Genomic DNA, 24,947 nt, shown 5'->3' on the forward strand with positions numbered 1-24,947 from the left:
TGCTTATATGGGCAGTGCTACTCGAATCATCCCACTGTTGCCGTGCTTCGGTGCATAATGGAGTGTTGGTTGGATCAAACTATCGCGAAGGGTCGAGTTGCGCCAAGACTTAGTCTACAAAGCATGGGTTCTCTCATATCCCCACACCAGGTCCCCTTAGCCGAGCGGGGAGAGGTGCGAAACGTGACAAATGGTAGATGGGATCTAGTGACCAGTGACTGGTCCCTGAATGGTCGATATACGTTCGAAACTAGTGGCTGGAGCAGTAGCACTCAAAGTCTATCCTCAACTTCCCGGCTCCGAAATCTGTGACTTGTGCATATCCATGGAAATGCATCGGGGGCAATTGTCCTGAAACACCGAAACCAAAACGAGATCACGTACATGAATTGGACTAGGACATTGACACATGAGTCGGGTAATGGGCGAGTGAGTGATTGGCCGTAATAGGACGGAGGGAGCCTCCGGTCTGATTCAAAAAGATGATAGGCGGGATTCTTGAGAGTCCTCGTGGCCGAACATGGCAAGACGGCCATCTTCATCTGGTCAGATGTCAGTTTGCCAAACGGGAGACAGATACAAGTGACTAACTTGTTTCTGAGAGCTAATTAGAACCTGGGGCCGTTGTTTATTCTGTTCCCTTTTCCCTATCCCCTCGTAACGCCACTCGAAGCAAATTAATTACACCTGAAGAGCTTTTGAATCATTTTGGACCGCGTCCTCGAGATCGACTTCGACCTTCGCGACTATCAATGCTCCCGCGTCGTCTTGTCTCGTGATCATCGTGGCGGCCGGCTGCTTTTCGCCGGGGACCTGGAGATCTCGAGCGTGATCTAGATGAAAAGGAGTTGTTGGATCGACTGCGGTATCGGCTTCCACCACCGCCACGGGAAGGAGGGGGGCCAGCCGACGATCTGGAAGGCGAACGCGATCCTGGACGATACACATCAGACCTGGGTCCGTACCGACTCCCTGGAGATGCTCGGCGGCGACCTCCACCACCACCACCACCCATGCCGTTATTTCCTCCGATGCCTGCACCAGGGGGACCCCCACGTACTCCCGCAAACGGCACTCTGGGATCAATGTTGGCTCCACGCCGAGCTGTTGGAGGCGCAGGAGACAGCTTGCGACGGGGAAGCACTATGGACACATTGATCGCGGATCCATCCACCTGAGCTTCATGCATGTGGGCTATCGCGGCCTCGGCATCGTCCTCGTAGTCGTAAAGTATGTATGCCGTGCCACGGTTTGTTCCAACTTTGATTGTTATTAGCTGATGACCGATTAAATGGGAGGCGGTTATCTTACAGGTTCTGTTTATGGGAAGATCAAGATCCTTGATGCGTCCAAACTGCCCAAAGATCTCATAAAGATGTTGCTCATTAATATTTTTGGAAAGTCGCTCTACTACAATCTAAGCATACTAGGTCAGTTTCCGTAACCTGGCCATGAATGTTTGTTTAAGACATACCTTTGTGCTCTTGGCGGCTGGGGAAGCACTCCTATCTCTGTCGTTGCGATCGCGGGCCCCGCGGCTCCAGCTACGACTGCGGCTTCGACTCCGACTGTTGCTACGGCTCCGAGTGCGGCTGCGAGATCTGTAACGGCCATTACGACGCTGAGGTGATGTGGAGCGGGCAGGTGACCGCGAGTCGGGACGATGGCGGCGCTGGGGTGAACGAGAACGTTCAGAGCGTGCAGCAGGTGAGCGCGTGCGCGACCTGTAACGGCCGCGAGATGGCGATCGCGAAGCCATTGGGGCAAAGTCGGCCTCAGCTCAAAATTATGTTTGATATCGCGTGTTGGAGTTGAAGGAATTGGCTTGAAACGCGGAATGTGGCGGCAGGAAGGCTTGTGGATTGGCTGCTGGAGCTTTCTTGACAGGTAATCACGTGACTTTAGATGACGCGCCATGGACCTATTGATTCGGGGTTTGGCATGTCCAATTTATCTGCTATCTTACTCTCCCTAGGTACCTAGGTATGTACATGATTGCTACAAAATCAAGCATTTCTGTTTCGTTCAGCGGGTGACTAGGTGTTTTTAGCAAACGCTTATACACATTCCTCTTTCGTCCGGGAATAAAACAATAACAGAGTGGCATATTATGCAAAGGCGTCCATTGATAATATCTCGAAATATGGATGACTACCTACCTATGCATTGTCGATCATCACTGTGGAATCTGGCCCTGGGCTGACTGGTACTGTAGCTAAGGCGACCTTGCCTTGACATAACCCTGCATTGCACTGCAATCAACCCAATCCGTCTTGATTCGAGAGCAACATTTTTATATGTGCACGTTCGATACAACGTCGGTTGCAATACCTAGTCTACGCCCGTTCGCATCCCATATCCATGTCTTGTCACATCTCGACTGCTTTGCCACGTTCGCATTTTTGTGGTGGATGGACGGATGATACAGGTTTGAATCTAGTTCGCTTCCTTGAACTGTGGCTCCGGCTCCGGCTCCGGCTCCGACTCCAGCTGTGGCATGTGCGGCATCTGGTACGGGCTACGACCCTTGCGCCGGTGAAATTCAACGACTTCGGGGGGTGGATCGGTTGGGTTGTTGTCTTTATCCATCCATACGCAGCGCAGGCTTTGCACGATGCCTGTAAACATGTTCATTTTTAGCAGCCTTCTCTTTGCGTCATGCCATTACTTTGACTCACGCTCAACTTGAAGCCATGCCAGCCGGCGGCGCAACATCTCCTCTTCGGGAGTACGGTTTCTGGCATCCTCGGCCATTCTCCTCAGCACCCTTTCGCGACGGCGTTGGTAAAGGGCTCGGATGAGGAAGATGAAAAAGATCAAGGTGATGAAAAGAGCGCTGACTCCCACAATAAGGCCTATTTCGAGACGGCTCATAGGTCGAGACTCGGGCGCCTTGGGTTCCTCTGGTGAGGTCAGATATTTGTGCACAGTAATCAGTCGTTGATGTCGATGAGCTTGCAACAATAGAAACCAAAATGACATTGTGAAGTTGATTCATCTATTCATCGTGAATTAACAATGAACGTGGGTTGAGGGGCTGTTGCGAGACTCAGACTCAGCCAGCTGCCGTCAGTTGTCAACCCAGCAGATACCTCACAGCCCAGGCGGCCTTGTAATGAATGATGATTCCTGCAACACTTCTGTACTCCTGTGTGTGGTTGGATTCTGCAACGTATTATTTGGCGACTACAGGAACAGCTTTGGAGCACAACGTCTTAGTGTTGGTTTCATCCTTAGGTGGCCAGCTCGATAGGATGAAAGAGTGAAGTGCCAGATGGTTCTTGAGGTTGGAGTGAAAGTTCTTTGTTGGTCAAACTGTTATCCATACTACTGCTGCCTCAGCAAGCCTAAACGTGTACTCACTCTTTGCAAGTCGACTCATAATCTGCGACCTTGATAATTCAAGAAGCCGAAGAATCAAGCCACACGTCACACAAGGCACTCACTAGTTGATACGCCTCCCTCAGCAGTTCCCTCCGCTCAAAATACTCACGACAGACAAGCCTTTCCAAGTTCTAGTCTGATCTCTTCTGTATCTGGGCTTCTTCGCCCTCCCTCTTCAGAAGTCTTCATTCTAATAGAATACAGCCTCATAGATGCCTTTGGAGGACCATCTTGAGAGGCTCAACCCCTCCTTTCTGGTGAGGTTTTACTTGGACTGGTGACCGGCGGAGTGATGATAGAATCAGAGCAGACCTTTCTATCGCTCAACTGACCATGTGCCATTCTTAATGGCCATCCCCTTTGTCATTGCCATGCTTAGAGGCCAGTGCTAGATGCGCTACCTTACTTCATGTTACGCAAACGGCCCAGGACGTCTCCTGCTTCGGGTTGGTATCTGATGTGGCAGTTGGGAGTATCTGGCGATGACGAACACAGCCTGTGATTGTAACTGTTGATTTGTAGCAGCTATCTCATGCGCAACAGTCCAGCCAGTTCTCAGATTCTTCCAAGCCACACTCAAATGCAGCTACTTACTGTAGTTGTCTTCACAAAGACTTCTAATATAAGGAGTGTGCCAGTTTGGTTTTGTGATGCTGTGTCCTTTTTTTACATCCCTTCTGCGTCAAAGTGAACATCGTTTGTTCATCCCTCACTTCTGCTGTAAGTTACACGACAAGGAAGAAGGCCTACGTCAATAAGGTCTGAAGGTGAAATGTTTAACTGTTTTATATTATATTGGGAATTTTGATCGCGAGATATTCAAAAACCGCAGCTAGGCGGTTTGATCGGCCTGATCAAGTTCGGCTCTGAGAGGCATTCAAGGTCTCGCTGGTGGTCTTGGCCGCATCTCGAAGTCGAGATTCCAGGTTGTCGCCGAACATAGCACGGCCGTGAGCCTTGAACTCCTCGTAGATGGGGATTAGAGCTTCAGATCGGAGGTCGCATCCATAGTAGAAAAGAACATTGCCGTTCTTGTTGAATGTTCCGTCAGCCTTTTCGAAGAACCAAGTTAGGTTCTCATCTTCCTCGCTGACAGTCCAGACCAAGCTAGGGTGATCTTTCTTGACGGCAGCAAAGACGTTCTCCGCAACGTTGCTGAGCCATCCAGCCTTGGTGATATTCAAAGTAGCCAGTGTAGCAATCGGTCGCTCCTCATTGGCTGGCAGGACGACAGCTAGACACTGCATTCCATCGTCGTAGTAGGCGTTGAAGTTCTTCTCCTTAAGATGATCGACAAAGCGTTCGACAGTGGCCTCAGCATCAAGTCCCTGGCGGTCGCGGGCCAGAGTCTCCTTGAACTTGGAGATGTCTCCAATCTCATTGACAGAGGAAACCCGCTGGATCTTGTCTCCTCGACGAATGAGGGTACCGGCACCAGAGTCGGTGAACAATTCCTTTTGCAAATCGCTGGGGTGTATAATAGCAACGGATGAGCTGCGAGGGAGTGTATCGAGCAAGGATTTCGTCTCACGAATCTTAAGTCGTGTCCCATAGCGATTCCAGGGCTGTGACATTAAATGGTCGAACTCGGCATCTAAATTGATAACGGAAATCTTCTCGCCATCGCCATCATACAGTCCGCCCTTTTCTGACAGATAAACAACCTTCAGGGGCTCCAGGGCACGGGCAAGCTCAGCAGCAGCGACGTCAGCGTTCACGTTAAGGAGATGGCCGTCTTCAGATTCAGCCATTGAGGTGAGGACAGGGATATAGCCAGCCTCAATAGACTTCTCGATAGCATCTTTGTTGACCTTGGTAATCTTACCAACATACTGCCACTTCTCCTTATCAAGATAATCGGCTGTAAAAGCACCGCTGATCGATCGAGTCGCAACACCAAGTTCATCCAGTCGGTTAATAAGCCTCAGGTTCTCTTCAAGAAAAAGCTTGCGAGCAATACCCAAGGTCTTAGCGTCAGTGACTCGGATACCTTCTTCGAACTGGGGCTCAACCCCAGCCGACCTGAATTCCGTGTCAGTATAACGTTGGCCAAATTGAAAGTAGTCACGAACTCGAGCAAAGAATTCAATTGAGGACCAGCTCCATGGACTATCACGGGATAGAGGTCAATACCACTCAGGAATGCCAAGCTTCGACACAGCTCGTCCAAGTATTCGCTAAGAATGGCACCGCCAACCTTGATAACGGCAAACTTCTGGGACTCAACCGAGGTGAAGAGCTTCAGGTACTGCTCGCCCTCCCGCCTGCTGCCAATGCTGTTGATGGTCTGCGCAACAATCTCCCGAGTCCTATCGCGGCCAGACAAAGAAGCGAGGGCTTTGGTTGTAGAGAGGGTTCGGTTGACGTTGAGGGATCGGAGCGCAGTCGGAGCGGCAGTCTTGACATTGGAGCGAGCGACGCGGGGAGCGACACGTCCGGCACCAGCGCGGAAGGCTCCAGAAGTGGCGGAAAACATGTTGCTTAAGCCTAGTAACTCGACGATGGCAGGGAGATCGTGCAATGGGAAGAGGGGGAGGGGATGAGGACTGTTGACTCTTTTTGAGAGAGAAGATCAAGAGGCTCCACACGGCAAGATAAGGCCCGGGTGAGTCAGTGGAGACTAAAAAGGTGTAGGGAGCTTAAGGTACCTTACCTAGGAACCTGGGGTCACCTCCAATGGAGGGGAGGGGCAATAGGCAGGGCTATCAAGATTTCTTCATGTGTAACCAACTGCATTATGTCTAATTCTTCTACCTACCTTAGGTATGTTCGTATGACCGTGTGACAAGTCGAGACTGGTCTTTGATAGGTAAGGTAGTCTTGTTATTGTAACTAACTTGTAATCCCTCAAAAGCTCAACTCGCATATTCCTTAGAGTCATCGTCTCTAACCATCCACCATCGATCCGACACCGCTTGCAGAACCTTAGCTGACCGGGGTCGCCTTGCTGGTCTCCATTGCATCATGACAGAATTTTTCCCATCAAGCTCCATCATGAAAAATATCATACTCCAGCCGTCTCATCGATGGCCTTCAAGTATGGACGAGCAATCATTCTTTGCCTTGAAATTGACATCATCTGTTCATATTTACATCAAAATATCTACTGTACAGTGAAACGACAAATGGTAAAAAAAAAAACCCATCCATCCGCTGTAGATCTTTCTACCAAGGCAAATTCACCAAGGTCAGTAACACGGCTACATTCCCTGATCCCCTCCTCAAAAAGCTCAGATGGTGATGAGGCATTATCAATCAGTCGGCGTTATCAATCTACTCCTACCCACAATACCCTTGCACTTACAGAAGAAGCCCACTACCAAATGACGCCAATAGAGGATCCATGGTTCCGGTACGTCGAATCTTGAGCCTGTAAGGGGTCTCTTTCGTTCATCCTCAACGCACAAGATGCCTTTTGTGCAGACAGGTTCCACTTTCGGAGCAACTATTGTTCGAGGCATTGTCTAGTCTAGTTCATCCAAGTACCGGCTACCCACGCCTTAGAAAAGTTTTGTCACAATCGCCATGGGTTTCTATGAAACTGGGGCTTTCGCCGTGCGATAGGAATCTCCTATTAAGAAGTAGACTAACAAGAAGGGATACTGTAGGAATTAGAGAGCTGACCCGATCATCTACTCTCAGAAATCATGAACCGTAACTCGCCCTTCCTATCTTCGATCTGGTAAGCAGACTGCCGCTTCGTTGCGACTAATGACACAACACGAGGAGCCGAGATTGACGACAAAGATCCGCGGAAAGGTATACATCTCAATTAATCGGGGAACGCCTAATCTCAAACATCCAGTCCGGTCTTAAGTTCCAGGAGCCATACTGAGACCTTGTCATCAGTAAGTCACCCTAGGAGCGAAAACTGCCAGCATGACATTGACCGGGGCCCAACGTGAACAAACTCCATCGTGCTCAAATCATATTCCATTGCAATAATGGCCGGTTGCCCAAAAGTTCCATTTCCCATGGTCGTAGCTTGCGATATTCGATGTCGTCATGTCCCAGCGTGTGTATCGTAAGGACCAAGTGGTACCCAAACAGATGATTGGGCTATTAACGAGTAGCCACAACTGGGGAGGATTAGCAAGATCTTCGTCAATACATCTTTGACAGGCCCAAGACATACCAGAGGGGACAATGATGATGACCAGTAGAATGATAATACCGATAATCAGACACATTCGCATCTTCATATCCTTCCACCACATCTGCTTACGGACTCTATTGGCTCCTCGACGGAAACCTTGTGCCGAGACGGCCAAGTTGTCGGTCTTATCCTGAAGAGCATCCAGGCGCTCACCGCGTTGAGAAACCTTGTTGATGTTGTCACGCATCACACCCACGGTGTCATCAATTTGCTGCCGACTGCATTAGTTCAAATCCCAACACTAGAGACATTGCAGCGCTGGTGATGTGAGGTGCGGCATGGGTCGGACACTGGCGTCGCCTGATGGCAAGATTACGAGGACGTTGCGGAAGCCCATCAAGCATTGGCACACTGGGGCAAGTGGCGTTTGGTCGGGTTGCTCGGAACGGATAACATGATGATGCGTAACTGCTCTTGGGCTATTATCGCACGATTTGCCAGTGGCCCGTTGATGCCTCTTCGAAAAATTGCGATTCTATCGCAAATCATTTGTAAATTACCAAAAGGAGGCGTCATCCGTCGTCTGTCACCAAACAGCCTCGTCGCTAGGTGTCGCAATCCATGACCATCCGAAAAACACCAGCGCAGCACGAAAATCATCGAAACAAACTTACAGCTTGTAGCGCCTGCGTTCTAGCATTGCCGCCAGCGCCCTGTTGTTGGGCTCCAGCCTGGCCGCTGGGGATGTAAGGGTCGTAGGGGGCTTCCTGCTCAGGCATTTTGGCTGTGGTTTGGAGATGTTCAAGTCGCTAGGAAATAACAAAAGGGTATCGGTCGAAATAGCGCGAAAGGTTGGAAAGTGCAGGAGAACAAGTTCGCGATTACAGTGCTGTCGTGTCGTGTCGTGTCGTTGTGATATTCGAAAGGAGGAGGTTGGCGTAGCGAGAGGTTGGAAGAGGGAAGTTGATTGTGAGACGCTGCGCTGGTCCAGGCGAAACAAGTAGGTACCGTACCTAGTGAGTGACCAGGTTGCAGGTGAACCTAGGGCGGAGCTGGTTTTGGGGCGCTGCTGGGTGACGAGGCCACCACCGGGGGGTTCGGGCGGGCTTCAGAGGTTGCTTTAACGTGGCTAAGTACTTCTACATGATTCGAAGGCCTACAGAGAACTTAACTTACGCTTTTGCAATCAAGAGTCTTTGTCCTTTTCAATTTATCAGGGTTCATCTGGTAGGTTGGGAACCTAGGTACGGAGGTACAAGTAGTTCGTCCATTCGACGGTTCTATTTTTGGCCCTGACAGTCAATAGACGCCATGGAGCAGTGAGCACTTAGTCTGCCTATAAAAAGTGCTGTATAGCAAACGTCCTGACCTGTCCTACTGCAAAGGCTTTCAATACATTGCTCGCACTTATCAGGAGAGTGGTTGCACTGTAATCTATTCGCGCAGTGATACGTTCTTCCTGTTGCTTTGAGTCGCGGTACGCAATGCCTAACAAGGTTATCCAATGGGACTGGTGATGACAGACTCATGTGATGCTGTAACCCAAGTCGTCCCTTTTCAGTAAGCGCGGAGACGCTGCCCGTATTCGCATCCAAGTACAGCCACAATCAGCCACGGCTCACCTCAGTAACAGCGCCGCATACGATTCAATTGAGTGTTAGGCATCCACATTGGGGGACCCTCAAACGGCCCATTCATGCACTTGGAAACACATGAACGAGTATTAGTGCTCAAGGTTTCACCAGAAAGACTTGCGACAACACAGCAGCTGGTGTCGTTGATATTGTTGCGGAAATATGCAATGCCAAACACATACATAGTCATAGATGGGTCTTGATAGGCCACGCAATAGAGATCTATATAAATCGGTGCTTGAGGTGTCTTGGACTGACATACCTAGATATCATAACTAGGAACAATGATGGTCACAGATTTTCAGAGTAGTTGCTGAAAGCCTGCCATGGAGACATTCTCTGCTGCGTTATCATGAAACACATCATGAAACCTCCAGGTCTGTGTTGGATGCTTCACATACAAGTATGGGTTTCAAAATACTGCCATTGAGAGACTACATTGAACCTCACCCAACATCATCACCAATCAATATCAGTAACTTGAAGCCAGGGGCAGATAACTGCTATTAGTACTCTGTTCTTTTGGTAACTACATCTTACTCTATTACCCATACAAATCGAGAGGGCATAGACGCCGCTATCCATGATGTTCTGGGACACGATCTATAATCACACCTAATCTGCGTATAGGCACGAATAGCAATGAACGGCAAGCATCCTTAAAGCGTGATTTGCTGAATGAGAAACATTCTTAATCTAGTAGATCTTGTTGAAACGCTGAGATAATGGAACCTGGATATAAGGGTATGAATATGGGGGAAGCGGTCATTCTGTCGTCATCATGATGGAAGAGGCTTCCAGAATGTTGGAACATGCAACTAAGAAAACTCGACAACAGGGGTCGTCCAGATGGCAGGATTCGATCGAAACGTCGATTCGATCTGGCTGATGTAACACAAACGGCCTGTGGTTAGGACCAGACTCCAATGCTTCACTAATTTTGTGGAAGACTTGAGAAGAGGAGAATGGTTTCGAAGTTCAACAAAACAGAGATCTATACACTATGTGATTCTCTCTCGTCGCGACTCAGACTTCAGGTCATCGATAATAAATCAGGCAGTACGAGCATCTGTCACAGAAGTATACGTCACCCTATGTATGGATGTCATGATATGGGATTGGACACAACAAGGTATGATTATTTCGTCAAGCCGACCCTTAATGCAGATTTGGTTCGTGAGCTGGAGCCAATCATTTGAGCCGGATCTCCCTCCGAACTCGATCGTGTTCCTCCACAATTGATTGAGCTACAGTGTAATTGTGTCTTTCCTTTCACTAAGTAATTGTGCGAATATGGCATACAAGACTCTGATCATTGGCAGATTGTTTGGGAAGCTGATTGTAGCAGCGTTGAGTTGATTGGGTTAGCGATGCACCCATTGATTGAGAAGTCTCGTGTATTTGTGTGCACACATCCCTTCGTACTTAACATACTGGAGCACTTCCAACCTTCACTCATTTGAATGATGAAACGCGTGAAAGGAAACCCATGTAAAGCACAGAGATTACTCGTCACCGAATACCTTATCTGATCCCTTGCGTCCCGTCAACTGTGATACTACTTACTGTCTTTGACGGCCCCCTTGCCAGTAGTATCACGAGTCCAAGCAATGTCCAAGAGATATCGCCAACTGCTCCCTATCCCTCCCAACGAAAACTCGCCCCCCAACTCGCATCCATCAGGATCTTCCTCGACTCCACGGTCCTCCAGCGACGAACCTTTGAAGCGGCAACGAATCGGAACACATCTAGCATGCAACTCGTGCCGTAAGAGGAAGATTCGTGTAAGCTTCTCAAGAAAAGCGGTAACCCATTTGGTCCCTGTTAACACGATTTGCCAAATAGTGCGACGGAAGAAAGCCCATGTGCGAGGCTTGTCGACGACGCGGCGAAAAGGCAGCATGTACCTACGCTGAGACTCAAAGTCCAGGCCAGACGAGTAAGGCAACGGAACAGATCCTGGGGCTGTTTGACATTTTGAAGACAGCACCCGAGGCGCAGGCCATCGATATTCTACGAGTCCTACGAAGCCACGCAGATCTCGATACAGCTGTGTCGATAATCAAATCGCGGATGACAAGAAACATCAGTGACTGTGAACGCTCCCATGAGCATCCTCGGTACCTGGGTCTTGAAGCTGAGCTCGTGGCAAGACATTCTCTCGCGTTTCCCGCGCTTCAACCCCTTGAATCTAGTATCTTGAAGTAAGCTGACTGGGTGTGAAAAGTCTCACCACTCGCCATCCGGCAACACAGCTGCGTTATCGCCAACTTTAGCTGACATTTAACAGGAAGTTCTTCAGCGTCAGCCGGGCATCATCGAGCACGCAAAACGACAAAAACACCCCGACAACCAACAGTGGCTCGAACCCATTCCCAGCCCATGATCCTACCCAGAGCCTGGAACCCCCCCTAAGTTCATGTGACGAACGACTAGAAGAACTAGATATTGGGTTTTGGACCTCTGTACCAATCGCCTCCGGCTTGGCAGCAAAAGCCATATCACTATATCTGGAGACTGACCACCCCTTATTGGGTCCCTTTGATCCTACCTTGTTTATGGAAGATCTGGTCCATTGTCGAACCAAATACTGCAGTAAACTACTGGTCAGTACCATTATGTACTGGAGCTGTGTGAGTGGCCTGGAAAGAGTGTGATGCTTGACTAGCCTTGCTGAGACAATGATAGCAAATGTACAGTGCGGTCGACTCTACTGTCCAGTCATTCATACCACAGTTTTGTGAAGAGGCTGAAAAACGCTGGTCCCTTGAAAAAGCGACAGATTCTCTGCTAAATCTTGCTGCAACACAACTGCTGGGCTTAGCATATCTGGGTAATGGAAAGGATCACTACGTCTTGACGTATGTATCTGAAGTGAATGCCATGGGCGCTCGTCTGGGGCTTTTTGGCGTCGAGCAAAGTGTTGCGATTTCGAAAGCAAAGCAAGTGAGCCCGGATCTACAAAGCGCGACATCGTATGCTGCTTGGGGGGCTTTTAATTGGATAGTGTGGGTTCAGAAAGTCGAGATCTCAGACAAGATCTGATGTTAACGTCCTCAGGCTTATGGCTTTGTTCTATCAACAACCTGGCCTCTCGTATCCCGAGCACCCCCCCTTAGTCCCAATACCAGGACATGAATGGCATAACCCTTCTGAGCCTAGTCCCGAGTCTCATCAGCAGAGATCTAAGCAGACATACATGGGGGACACGTTTCCAATTGTGTGTCGATTCTGGAGAATAATGCACGAGGTGACATTGAAATACTATCGTGACCAGCCTTTCCCGCGCGAAAGCCTCAGCAGTCACATTACACTCGCCTTTGCGGAATACAAATATCGAGAGTTGATGGCTTGGGCGGAAACACTGCCTCCATCTATGGTGCGTTCAGAGCAGAGTCCGCATCATGTTTTGGTCTTTCAGTACGTTTCGACTTTCTCGCCTCTTCCCAACAATAGTCCTTCTGTTAGAGCTAACCGAATGGCAGTATCTGGTTCCATGTCGCTATTCTATGTGTCCTTCGCCCATTTACAGTTCGTGCGAGGGACTCGCCGAAGCCACTACGACTGAAAACATTTCCCTGCAGGCGCAGCTCGCCTGACGCTGCATACAAGGCATCCGTGAATCAGCTCAAGCGTCTTGTGGTGGTATACCGAGAAAGACACGCATGTTCATCTTACACGATGTTGTGGCATACTGCTCTGATCCACATCGCCAATGCGATCCTTGGAGATACAAAGGATCCTGCCTGGCGCTTTTACCTATTCTTCTGTGTCGAAAGTTATGGAGAACTACGAGGAGCATTCCGATTTGCCGAAACCATCGGTCGTAGCATATTGTCCATGGCGCTTCAGCAAGGCGATCTATCCGCAGACGAAGCACGGAGACTAATGGTGCAGTTTGAGGAGAATAGGCTGACCAGTCCGTCGGAAGATATACGGGCGACTTTCATGGCTGATCTGAATCTTGCCATGACGGATCCCGAAGAAGCAAGTGTGGAGAGCCTGTCTGACAGGTTTGAGGACATTGCACTGTTTCGGGAGTTTACAAACGCGGGCGACTCAAGCGAGGATGAGCCGGTAGAGTCTGATGATAATACTTGGGACACATTGTGAGACGGAGCATTCAATGAATGGGATGATCAGTACCAATGACCAGAAGTGGCTTGTTGAGCAAACCACCACTGGCTCAGAAGCTTCTTGAATAAGGTACCCTGAACAAGAAACCAGCAATGGAATTGGGTTCCGAGTCAAAATGATTAATAGAATAAGGCAACACATTACAATTGCCGTTGAGCAGGAGAGGGAGAAGAAGAAGGGGAAGTGCAATAAGCAGTACCAGTCGTGCTTTGACCAGTCGTGCTTTGAACATGAGACAATTGGTAACACTGGCGTCTATATGACAGTTGAACAAAAGGGAGGGGTTTGCGGCCAGCGTAACGAGGGGAACACCGCTGGACTAAAAGAGTGTATTTGCGATATGAACCTCTATGTTAGTAGTGCTTTATTCAGTTCGCCTCGGCTATGAACAAATACGGAACGGCTGATCAGCATCTGAATCAACCATTTCCGGGGAACAAGTGTTTTGATGGTTGGTACCATAAACCACAAAATGCCTGTTTTCGAAAGTCTGGAACCTTGGTCACTTGGGAATAGATACCTAGGCAGTCAATATCAATACTCCCATGGATTGACCTGGTTTGCGATGGGTCCATGGTTCGTCAGACTCGGCCGGTTTACGGGAAAATCGATAAACAAACCCTTAGAAAGAAAGAGAAATAGATTAATCTACTACCGACATGATCCTTCCCGGATGTTTTATATAAGCTCTTCTATGGCGCTTTGATGCACAGTGTGTTGAATCAGACAGAGTATTGAGGATGGGTAGTATGTACTCCGTAGGCCTGCCAAAATCCCTCCAAGTCATATCATCAGTATGTTGAAGATTGGGATATCAAAGTGAACACCAGAATCTCGATAAGAAATGTCAGCCGAGCAAAGACCGACCAGGGATGGATGTTCCGTCATTTACTGAGCGTAATCAAGCGACGGGCTTGGCCCCAAATTCTTGTCTTACAACCTGAACTGCTGAAATAAAATAAATTTGATGGGTCAACCACCAAACCCCTCATGTCACATATTCTTGGCTGCCGTGCTACCGAGACTTGCTCTTCACATTGTGATATTCTATTTCAAGAGATCGATAGGTATGTACGGATACTGCGTACATACCATTCAGATACAGGCTGGACTTGGCCCGTCTGGGTTTGGCACATCACATCTGGATCCCTCACGCTAACTCGGCCGCATCGACAGAGCCTTAGAGCTTGCAGAGGGTGGGGTTTAGGGCGGCCGTTCCAGGTCCGCGTCTGCTCGTATTGGCAAATCTCTACGCATAAGAGGCTAGCTTGGACTTGGGGATGGCGGGTCGGAGGGGAATGGTTCAGCTGTGACCTGCTAATAATGGTGCAGTTGGGATGGCATGTATGTACTGTATATCCGAGGTGCCCGATACGAGTTGAAAGGGTGAGTGGTATGCATTCATCTAACGATATTTCGAGAGGTGAAACATCCAAATGTTATCAAGAACAGTTAGTCAGTGACATTTCCTCCTCGTATCTCCATGGCTATGCCCGGGCTAACTAGAGGATTGGATGGGACTTTTTGAATGGCTCCCGCTTACGGAAAAAAGGTTCTTTTTATGATTAATTGGAGGTACGGATACTCAGGCTGACGATGTACCTCGAATTGCTACACGAGGGCAATTTACTGCCATTTGCTCAACCTCTTGTGCAGGAAAGCATCCAATGACTGGCAAATATATCATATACCTCCCAATATTTTTCTGTCAGCCCCCAATTGATCTCATTGTTGTCCTTGATCAACTCTTGCACTGAGCGCCCGACCTCCAACTTTTAAAGTTTCCATCCTCTGTGACCTTTGATACCTAAACTGACCTAGGTACCTAGGTAAAAAAAACAAAAATAGGTACCTTGTGCACCTAAACTGGCTTTAGCTCTCTCTACCTTACCTACCTCAAGGTAATCCCGCTTCTAGGTAAGGTAATGCCTCACCCCTGCTTCTTTGTCGAGGTTCCTTCCTCTCTTATTAGGTTCCTAGCCATCCCAATCCTCGTATATGGATTCATTCGCAGGTAACCTCCGCCCACGTCTGTCTCCCTCTCTCCACTTCTCATCGTCATCCTTTCGCTCGTTTCTTTCTCTTTCTATCTTTGCATCCTCATGAAGCTCGACACGTATCATCGTTGTCGTCTTTGAGCTCATTGCCGCTCTCGCTTCATCGTCGACATGCGCTTCCTGTCAACATCGAGATCAGAGCCAAGGCTCGGTGCAGGCGGCATCATCGCTGCACTGCTACTGACGCTCAATCGCTTTTCCTTGGCCTACCAACTGGATCCTAATTCGACGAGTGAGTTACACCGTGAAACAGTCGCCGAGCCGCTTGTTACTTTGTCCTCGATACCGTGCATTCTGACGTAGAAACTCAATTCAGGTTCGATTAAATCGATTGCCAAATCAATCGCCAAGGATATGGTTGGCATGTATCATGGCGACGAACCCGGACAAACACCAGGTCTACTACCTGATCCTTATTATTGTACGGACACGTTCCCCAAATCGACATTGCTCCATCTGTTGATACTGACAATTCCTGCCAGGGTGGTACGCTGGCGCCTTTATGGGAACACTCGTCGATTATTGGGCGTACACCGGAGATTCTCAATATGTCGAAATCACCAAACAGGCACTTCTTTTCCAGGTCGGCGATCACGACGATTATATGCCTATTAACCAGACAAGAACCGAAGGAAATGATGATCAGGGATTCTGGGGACTTACTGTCATGTCGGCTGCCGAGTACAACTTCCCCCACCCTGCAGAAGACCAGCCACAATGGCTTGGACTTGCACAAGCCGTCTTCAATACCCAGGCAGCTCGGTGGGATACAGAGCATTGCAATGGCGGTTTGAGATGGCAAATCTTTCAGGTTAGTGATTCAATTATGTATATTTTCGGACTTGCGCCATCATCACCTGTCAAAATCTTCGTGGCGTCACTGGGGTGCCTAGCGTCAAATGTTTATCATGAGTCGAAATTGGTATTCATGGGCTAACAACCGATTGCAGTGGAATAGGGGTTACGACTACAAGAATTCAATCTCTCAAGCTTGTTTCTTTGCTCTAGGTGCCCGCCTCGCTCTCTTCACTGGCAATAGCAGTTATGCCGACTGGGCAGATAGAACATGGGACTGGATGGAAGCAGTCGAGTTCATTGACCCCAAGAGTTGGTACGTTTATGACGGTGCTCATATCGGCAATAACTGCACGAAACTCGTCCCCTATCAATTCTCTTACAACGCGGGCGGCATGATTCTCGGCGCTGCTGCCATGTACAACTTTACCGAAAGCCAGGTCTGGAAGGATCGCCTCGACAATCTTCTTGTGGGCGCCAAAGTCTTTTTCTCGGGGCCTGAAAAGAACATCATGACAGAGGTAGCCTGTGAGCCCGTGAAACTTTGCAACCTCGACCAGAAGTCTTTCAAGGCATATCTGAGCCGCTGGCTTGCTGTCACTACGCAATGGGCTCCCCATACTCGCGACACTATCATGCCCCTTTTGCGTGCTTCCGCTGTTGCAGCCACTGACAAGTGCACGGGAGGCGACAACAATCGAATGTGTAGTCTCTACTGGACCAAGGACAAGTTCGAGGGCGAAGTCACCATTGGTCAACAAATGGCCGCATTGGAAGTTACTCTTGCCTGCATGATCCAAGATCGACCGGCCCCGTTAACGAAGGACACTGGAGGAACCAGCAAAGCCAACCCTGGCGGCGGTGCCGAAGACGTTGGGCGAACGACCCCTGATTTGGATTATAAACCTTTACCTGCCGGTGATAAGGCTGGTGCCGCCATTATTACCATTTTGATTCTCGCCGGCCTCCTCGCCGGTATGTTCTGGATATTCTTTGACGAAACATCAGACAGTGGTCCCATTGATCAGTTTCGGAGTTTTGGATCCTCAGCCGCTGCTGTCGTTGCCGCTTTGGCTGCTGGTGGGGGCGCAGCCGCGGTATTGGGACATAAGAAGGGCAAGAAGGATATCAACGAGAAGACTGCGGCGGTCTTTGCGACATCAAGCAATGGCAGCTCCCAAGAAAACACCAACAGCCGCCCTGTTACAAACGATGCGCCAGCCGGCGTTACCAATCAAAGTCAGGGGCAACATCGCCGGGTGTCTAGTATGCCTTTGGGGTGGCCACAAAACCCAGCAATGAGAGGAAGCACTCTATATGACTCTGAGGGAATTTATCCAGCGTCAGCCTCGGCGCGGCAATCTCGAGGGGACTGGGCAGTAGGAGGAGGTATTGGCGAATCAAGCAGTGCTGCAGGAAGTTCGGCTGGTGGCAATAGAAGCTACACGCAACAGGAGAACGCGACAGGCGACACCACTCCAGGCACCGAGGAACCTGGTCTATCACACGATATGAACAGTAATAGTGCCGCCCACACCGCCGAATTGGGCGTGAGTCAACGTGAAGCTCCAGGACCTATTGGGGTAGCACAGTGAGCTTTTCCTGTGCTGGATAATCATCTTTTCTTAATCAAAGAGGTCGAGACTTACGACATTCTTGGCAATACACGCTCAAATAGGGTTTAACGAATGCTTGTGGCATTTTGGGGGCGTTTTGACGGTTACGGCGCATATCGGTTGACAGCCTGTCGGCGCAGGCTTTTGAGTATTATCTATATTACTTGGACTGGGGTGCCATAAGAAAGAAGGCTCCTAGCTACAACGGCAGAGTCGAGGTGTCACGCAATTAAATAAAAACTCACAGGTGTCTGTCCTTTCTGACAAGATACTATATATGGCTCAGAACAAGAGTAGTGCACGCTTATTTCACGCAGATATTTGGCTGGTGCTATAATTTGTCGTATTTTCTGTCATCATTTCAACAATTTAATATCATCAACAAACACATTCTCACAGCAATCTGCTATGCCATCAAATCAGCCGCTCATGAACTTTAGGTGCTCGTGCTATTGAAGGTGCCTTGTGGTATGTTTCATGAAGCGCCTGTGTCTCCCGTTCAATGAACTGATCGAACGTGCTCAGCGGGACCCCCCATACTTCAACTTCTTCCTTGGTCGCAAGATTGGCCATGTCTCTCATGACAAGCTGGCCTGCTATGAAAGGGTTGGTGGCTTTCTGATCCATTATCTCTTCATCAGAAAGGTACTCTCCCTTGAGATCCCTTCCCACGGCTTTGGAGAGCTTCTGTAAAATGGTTTCCACTTCAATCCACTCATCGGCATACGTGATCTCCCTTCCATGAAACTTGGCTGGGTGTAGAAATGCTTCGCCACCAAACTTTCCGATAGTGACTGTATCAGTCAAGGGGAGAACAGTGTTAGGTTTCATAGCAGTTGCGAAGACTCCTTTGTCAACGAAGTCGGGATACATCCTGACAAAAGGTTCGACATAGTTCGCCATGAAAGCTCCCGGGCGCAAGATTGTCCAGTACTGGAAGCCTGCATCGCGAGTCTGGTTTTCGATTGCATGCTTATTGCGCATGATTATATCAGTGAAGCTTCCTGGCTCCATGGCAGTCAGTTGGTCGGGATTGCCAGCGCTGAAGCCGCTTGAGAAGATGGCATGCTTGACGCCAGCTTCTTTGCCACTATTCAAAACGTTGGCTGCCCATCGCCTCTCAGCAGTGAGGTCTGTGAAGTCGGGCATAAGGACAAGAAAGAGGCCTGTACAGCCCTTCATGGCCTCTCTGAGAGCCGCTTTGTTGTCATAGTCTCCAGGAATAAGCTTGACCCCAATAGTCTCAAGAGCTTTGGCCTTATCAGAGTTAGGATCGCGGGCAAGGGCGTGGACGGCAATGCCCTTGGATCGCAGGTAGCGAGCGACAGAGCCTCCCTGACAACCTGTTGCTCCTGAGACGAATATTTGAGGGGTAGACATTTCCAAGTTGTTATCTAAATGATGTCCAGGGTGTGTAAAGTTAGCTAGGTGGCGTGCAGATGATATGTGAGGTCAACTATTCAATCTCTTCGAAGTACCACAGGCCCTCATTATATAGAAGATACCCACGGAGCTATCCCGTAGACTGCTTCAGCCCGTCGCCGGAGATCCGCTTCTCATGGTAGATCCGCTATTCTCGCGGAGCCGGAACCTCTTCTTAGACGGTGGAGGGCGGAACTCCGCCCGATTAATCGCCGTCAGATTATCAGCTTCCAACATCATAATCGTTAGTATCACTAATTTTTCCGCGCATGGTGAACCACTACAGCTTGTCTTTTCTAATATGTCTCTTACCGCTCGAGAACGCCGCAACCCTCCAAGTCGGCGGAAGTCATGTACTGCTTGCACCAAGGCGAAGCGGCGTTGCGACTTTGCTCTACCCGCATGTCTCCGATGCTCTCAGAGACAGATATTTTGCCAGTATCCCACAAGGACGATACGGGGACAGTTGACCCCTCAGTCTGAATCGCCCGAGACAGTACCACATTGTCTGTTGAGTACTAGTGAAACGTCCCCTCAAGTTTTTGGCAGCATTCCCATCAGCGAGTCCATTATTGAAGATTTCAATACCATCATCTCAAGAATTGATGCAAGCTCTAATGACCTGGATACGTTTGATCTCCCACTAGAAGATGTGGCACTTGAACTTGCTCAACAGCCTTTGGCATTAACTGGCCCGTCAACACAAGATTTTGGCAATGTCTCAGCACATATCTTGAATCGCCTTCAGTGGGCTGTTGACGAGATCAAAGAAGCCCCAAAGAAGATGGTTCTTGAGAATCAAACGCCGTGGTGTCATCCACTCCTCTATAAAGATGCCATGCCCCAGTCTATGCAGGGTAAAGATCAGAGCTCAACTGTCGTCTGCACTCACTAACATTGACGCAGATGCCCACTCCTCCTGTGCGTTATACCTGGCCAAGAACCGCGTCAATTCTCCCATCATATTTCGTAGCATAGAATCTCGCGTCAACGACCTGCTCTCAGCGCCGCCACCGATAACGCCCCTGGACTGCCTAGCTCATACCCAGGCTCTCATCCTTTACCAGATAATAAGGCTCTACGACGGCGACATAGGTGCTCGTACCTCAGCAGAGCGAATTATCCCAGCCATAGAGGCTTCCGCGATGTCATTGTTCTCCTATGCCCAATTTGGCATCGAGGGCACGCCTGGTACGCTTCCGCTATACCCTATAGCCCCGACAAAGGCCTTCTGGCAAGATTGGATTCTCCAGGAGTCACTGCGCCGGACTCTCTTATTCTCATTTTATCTTGTACAGACCTATCGCATCATGTCCGGCTGCAAGATGCTCCAGTGTGATGGAAGACTTGGTCTATGCCACTCATGGACAGTGTCAGCATATTTATGGAGTGCTATGACCCCATTGGAGTTTGCTGAAGCGTGGCGAGATAAGGACCACTATGTGGTGACAAATGCCATCTTTAATGGTGTCCTCGCTGAGGCAAAGGCAGATGACATAGATGTCTTTGGGAGGATTATGATTTCAAGTTTACTGGGACGAGATGAGGCTGAGGGTTGGTTTGCAAGCAAAGGTGGGAAATTATAGAAAGACAATCAAGGTTCAGCAACGCCCATGCGTTGGATGATAATAAGTACAGGGCTATTCAAGTGTTAATGAGTGGTCTTTTGAATACGACTTCAGTCCCACAGTCTAGTAGCACTTTTACATCCCTTCGTCATGGCACTCACCCTCTTCGACTTATTGTCGGAAGTTGACATCAGAGTTAATATCCGTACCAATTATAAGCAACAGCGGGTTTAGCTCAGTTGGGAGAGCGTCAGACTGAAGTAAAACTTCGGGATTCGATATCTGAAGGTCGTGTGTTCGATCCACACAAACCGCAAATCTTTTCTTTTTATTTTGCCAACCTGTCTCTAGGTGTCCATCAAAGAAAGGCAGGGAGGGAAACATCATTTTTAGTGTTTGGACTAACTAATAAGATGCAGCTCGGTGGGTGGAGGGAGGAGCCATATAAATTCAGGGACGAAAGTTGCCAACAAGGTGTCTGTCTGTCTACCAGTCTGTGATGCTATTGATATGTATGTGGCTGATCATCCCTTTTGCCCAGTGTAAATGAAGATGAATAAGAAGTATCTCCTGTTGCTAACATGTTCCATGGGCCATCAATGATTGAGGTTTGGGGCTTTGGAAGGGCCGAACAGCCAGCCATTAATCCGAGTCAAAGTTCATAGGCTGTATCTGTAGAACTCACCAATAAAAACATGAAATCAACATGATCGCACCATTGACATCGATTGTGGGTCGAAAACGGAGCCGGTGGAAGTTACCCCCGGTCTCATTCGTGGCATTCAACATGGCTTATCCCACCCAAGGGTCTAACCATGTCTTACATCCCCTTAAATAGATATTCCTTAATAAATGCGACGGCGGCGACGTAGCAGATGCGAGTGCATTTCATGTTCCTTCCTGAGATACATTTCGACGTCAAGTCATCATGTCCTTCCACAACTTAAATACGAATCCTTCTAGGGAGGATCGCGACAATGCTTCGTTCCTCTCTCCTATCGCATACGACGACGATGCTTCGTCTCTTCACTCCCGTAGCGATCAAGATACCGATACCGACGATGACGAACTTATCTCGCGGGCGAGAAACAGTAGAGAATTGCGTGCTCATGATCGTATCGTGTTGATGGAGGAGGAAGATATCGACCGACTTGTTACCGATTCGCGACAAAAGAAAGAACGGGAGCGTCGTGGCTCAGGACTCGCAGTACCTAATATAGGCAAAATCTTTGGTCGTCGAGGAAGCAGTTCAGGGAATCGTTCGATCAACAGCTCCGCCGAAAATCTTGTGATTGAGAAGCGAAAAACTCGACGCCAACGGAGACAGAGGAAACGAGAGAAACTTGTGGAGCATGCTCAACATGGAGAGGACGGAGAGTTGATGTATGAGATGGAAGAGGGAGGTATGAAGGAAGGAAGCTCAACTGGCGAGAGCAGCGAGAGGGATGATAGTGACGAATTGGATCGGCATCATCTAAATATGATTGCCGAAGCAAAGGCCCAGCGACGTCGCAGCTGGCGCCGGTGGGTCTTCATTCACTCCCTGATCGCCATAGGCTTCGCGATCTTAATTCTATTAGCCTGGAAGCTATCCAAGAATCGCAGGAACAGATTCACCAAGGCGAACCAGCCCCTGGTCAGCAATGGAACCGCCCTCTTTGCGCCCACGTCCCTCATCATCAGCCTGGATGGTTTCCGCGCCGACTTCCTCCAACGTGGATTGACGCCTACCTTAAATTCGTTCGTTGCTGAGGGAGTGTCGCCGAAATGGATGCATCCTTCTTTTCCATCAGTCACGTTCCCGAACCATTACACTCTTGCGACAGGCTTATATCCCGAAAGCCATGGCATCGTCAGCAACACCTTCTGGGATCCTGACATGCAATCGCAATTCTACTACACCCATCCTGGCCAGAGCCTTGACCCAAAATGGTGGGGAGGAGAGCCATTCTGGGTCACAGCAGAGAAACAAGGGGTTCGGAGTGCTGTCCATATGTGGCCAGGAAGCGAGGCACATGTCCTCCACACTGAACCAAGCTTGATGGATAAGTTCAATGGCAAAGAAACACTTGAGAACAAGGTTGCCAGAATCATGGAGTTTCTTGATATGCCCGGCTTTGAGGACAAGACCGTGGACACTGGCAACATGCGACCACAATTGATTGCCGCTTACGTTCCTCATGTCGATAGTGATGGTCATAAATTCGGTCCCAACTCCACCGAGATCCGCCAAACCATCAGTAACGTGGACAGCATGCTGAGACAGGTCTTCCATGGTCTTGAGCAACGCAACTTGACCGACATTGTCAATGTGATTGTCGTCTCCGATCACGGGATGGCAACCACAGATATCTCAAGACTAATCCAGCTCGAAGACCTCATCGATACTGACAAGATTGAACATATCGATGGCTGGCCGCTCTACGGCCTTCGTCCCAAGAATCCCGACGACCTGAAAGGACTCTATGATGAGCTCAAGGAGAAGTCAAAGTCAAACCCCAAATTTGAAGTCTATCTTCGTGATGTCGACATGCCCGAGCGATATCACTTCTCCAAGCATCACCGCATCGCCCCGTTGTGGGTTATACCTGAGACAGGATGGGCCATTGTCACCAGAGACGAGTTCAATGTTGAAGAAGGAAAGAAGAAGAATCTCGTATATCATCCGCGAGGCCTACATGGTTATGACCATGAGCATCCACTTATGAGAGCCATTTTCATTGCCCGTGGCCCTGCGTTCCCCCACCCAGCGAACAGCCAGATCGAAGTTTTCCGTAAGTTGATTTCTGAGAGTGTGCCTTTTCTGCTCACTTACTGATTGGATGAACAGAAAACATTGAGGTGTACAACATGTTGTGCGACTCCGTTGGTTTGACGCCCAGCCCCAACAATGGAACTTTAAGGCTTCCCCTGAAGCCCATCGGCGTGCACAAGCCCGAAGATACACCCGAGGAACCTGCCGATCCTCCGTCCGCCCCCAAGAAGCCGGCGCGCCCAACTTTGCCGGAGAAGCCAAGTCATCCCGAGCGGCCAACTGTGCCCCAAAAGCCCACCCAGCCTGAACGACCTACGGTTCCAGTTGCCCCTACGCAGTCCGCCAAGGCGACATTCTCACTCAACAAACCCATGAAACCATCAAAGTCGGCTGTCCCCTCTAAGGACAGCGGAGGTAAGGATGGTGATAGTGACAGCGACAGCGACGGCGACGGCGACGGCGATAGTGACAGTGGCGACGATGACGATGAGAAAGACCAAGGAATCTGGGATTGGTTCACTCACAAAGTGGAGAAAGTCTGGCATAAAATCACTGGAGATGATGATTGAACTGTGAATATCTATGTATATCCTGTACCTAAGGTACCCAGGTTGGAAATGTTGTGCATATTTCTTTGTGTTTTTTCGGCGTTCAAAGGGGCCATGATGGAGCACAAGGCGTTTGACATTGCGACGGGCAAGACGAGGCTTTGGATTCGTCCAAGAAAAGTTGGTACAAATCTGATATCCTTTCTTTTTTTCTCCTTTCAACCTTGCCTGTTTGAAAACGAGGCAGAATGCTGTGCTCACCTCACACTGGTGTTGCACTTTGTTTGTGTGACCTTTGTGCTCTTTGCCAGAGTGCCACGTATAAGGACATTTTATCAAGAGGCGGTGTACACTGCATGTAGGTGTTCATTCACATAGCCTATTCCCTTGAAAATGTACTTTTGCCTGCATCAAAGAGGTGGTGGGATTTGAGACATGGCCAAAGAACGTTTGTTGCACTCCGCCTCAATGTCCTGCATAGTACCCAAGATACCTTAGGTTAGGTAAATTGGTAGGTATCATGCCTTGCTTACCTAGGTTAAGTAAGTACTTAGGTATAGTAGGTTACAATACCTTGGAGTCATCCATGCCTTTACTCAAGAACTGCATTATGTGAGGCTCCTCAAGTTATGATGCCGTAGAGAGATCTCTATCTGAAAATGATCGCCGTAGGCTAGGTACCTAACTCAGCTTAGGCGGCGCTAAGGCAGGCTCTGATAATGATTAATGATTTCATGCAAGGGATCCATTCCATTTCAAGGTCGGGTGGGGAGCCACTGCCTGTCATCCATGAATGAATGATTGCCCCTCCCCCACTACAATAGCAGAATAGAATAGGTACATACAATGGCTGTTGCTGCCTGCATTAGCTCCTCAGGCCGTCCTCCACTTTCAACTCCAGTGAATCGCTTAACGCGTGACGCGGCGAGCTCCCT

General features: G+C 49.1%; 10 protein-coding genes and 1 non-coding gene across 11 annotated transcripts; 6 read left to right on the top strand and 5 right to left on the bottom strand.

Annotated features, from left to right (window-relative positions):
* Positions 1-703: 703 nt before the first annotated feature.
* Positions 704-1,759, bottom strand: J7337_008554 (uncharacterized protein; the record flags this gene model as incomplete). The annotated part of the gene is made up of 3 exons (XM_044826171.1): positions 704-1,260; positions 1,312-1,417; positions 1,475-1,759. 3 exons carry the CDS (start codon positions 1,757-1,759, stop codon positions 704-706), a joined length of 948 nt encoding a protein of 315 aa, XP_044679088.1.
* A 677-nt stretch (positions 1,760-2,436) lies between these two features.
* Positions 2,437-2,982, bottom strand: J7337_008555 (uncharacterized protein; the record flags this gene model as incomplete). Its single annotated transcript, XM_044826172.1, has 2 exons — positions 2,437-2,618; positions 2,679-2,982. 2 exons carry the CDS (start codon positions 2,980-2,982, stop codon positions 2,437-2,439), a joined length of 486 nt encoding a protein of 161 aa, XP_044679089.1.
* A 1,256-nt stretch (positions 2,983-4,238) lies between these two features.
* Positions 4,239-5,860, bottom strand: ARG6_1 (Protein arg-6, mitochondrial; the record flags this gene model as incomplete). The annotated part of the gene is made up of 2 exons (XM_044826173.1): positions 4,239-5,406; positions 5,457-5,860. 2 exons carry the CDS (start codon positions 5,858-5,860, stop codon positions 4,239-4,241), a joined length of 1,572 nt encoding a protein of 523 aa, XP_044679090.1.
* A 1,586-nt stretch (positions 5,861-7,446) lies between these two features.
* SYB1 (SNAP receptor, synaptobrevin) lies at positions 7,447-8,259 on the bottom strand (the record flags this gene model as incomplete). Its single annotated transcript, XM_044826174.1, has 3 exons — positions 7,447-7,463; positions 7,520-7,751; positions 8,155-8,259. 3 exons carry the CDS (start codon positions 8,257-8,259, stop codon positions 7,447-7,449), a joined length of 354 nt encoding a protein of 117 aa, XP_044679091.1.
* Positions 8,260-10,724: 2,465 nt separating this feature from the next.
* On the top strand, positions 10,725-11,322 carry J7337_008558 (uncharacterized protein; the record flags this gene model as incomplete). Its single annotated transcript, XM_044826175.1, has 2 exons — positions 10,725-10,898; positions 10,960-11,322. 2 exons carry the CDS (start codon positions 10,725-10,727, stop codon positions 11,320-11,322), a joined length of 537 nt encoding a protein of 178 aa, XP_044679092.1.
* A 1,473-nt stretch (positions 11,323-12,795) lies between these two features.
* J7337_008559 (uncharacterized protein) lies at positions 12,796-13,227 on the top strand (the record flags this gene model as incomplete). Its single annotated transcript, XM_044826176.1, has 1 exon — positions 12,796-13,227. The coding sequence occupies one exon, from the start codon at positions 12,796-12,798 to the stop codon at positions 13,225-13,227; it is 432 nt and encodes a 143-aa protein (XP_044679093.1).
* A 2,192-nt stretch (positions 13,228-15,419) lies between these two features.
* J7337_008560 (uncharacterized protein) lies at positions 15,420-17,698 on the top strand (the record flags this gene model as incomplete). The annotated part of the gene is made up of 4 exons (XM_044826177.1): positions 15,420-15,540; positions 15,625-15,729; positions 15,791-16,119; positions 16,259-17,698. 4 exons carry the CDS (start codon positions 15,420-15,422, stop codon positions 17,696-17,698), a joined length of 1,995 nt encoding a protein of 664 aa, XP_044679094.1.
* A 435-nt stretch (positions 17,699-18,133) lies between these two features.
* J7337_008561 (uncharacterized protein) lies at positions 18,134-19,099 on the bottom strand (the record flags this gene model as incomplete). The annotated part of the gene is made up of 1 exon (XM_044826178.1): positions 18,134-19,099. The coding sequence occupies one exon, from the start codon at positions 19,097-19,099 to the stop codon at positions 18,134-18,136; it is 966 nt and encodes a 321-aa protein (XP_044679095.1).
* Positions 19,100-20,286: 1,187 nt separating this feature from the next.
* J7337_008562 (uncharacterized protein) lies at positions 20,287-20,727 on the top strand (the record flags this gene model as incomplete). Its single annotated transcript, XM_044826179.1, has 2 exons — positions 20,287-20,332; positions 20,357-20,727. The coding sequence occupies 2 exons, from the start codon at positions 20,287-20,289 to the stop codon at positions 20,725-20,727; spliced, it is 417 nt and encodes a 138-aa protein (XP_044679096.1).
* A 206-nt stretch (positions 20,728-20,933) lies between these two features.
* J7337_008563 lies at positions 20,934-21,025 on the top strand. The gene has a single exon. It is a non-coding gene; the product is annotated as a tRNA-Phe (tRNA).
* A 612-nt stretch (positions 21,026-21,637) lies between these two features.
* Positions 21,638-24,033, top strand: J7337_008564 (uncharacterized protein; the record flags this gene model as incomplete). The annotated part of the gene is made up of 2 exons (XM_044826180.1): positions 21,638-23,483; positions 23,540-24,033. The coding sequence occupies 2 exons, from the start codon at positions 21,638-21,640 to the stop codon at positions 24,031-24,033; spliced, it is 2,340 nt and encodes a 779-aa protein (XP_044679097.1).
* Between the last annotated feature and the right edge of the window lie 914 nt (positions 24,034-24,947).

Source organism: Fusarium musae, chromosome 6 (assembly GCF_019915245.1).
Source record: "Fusarium musae strain F31 chromosome 6, whole genome shotgun sequence".
NCBI classification, from domain to species: domain Eukaryota; kingdom Fungi; phylum Ascomycota; class Sordariomycetes; order Hypocreales; family Nectriaceae; genus Fusarium; species Fusarium musae.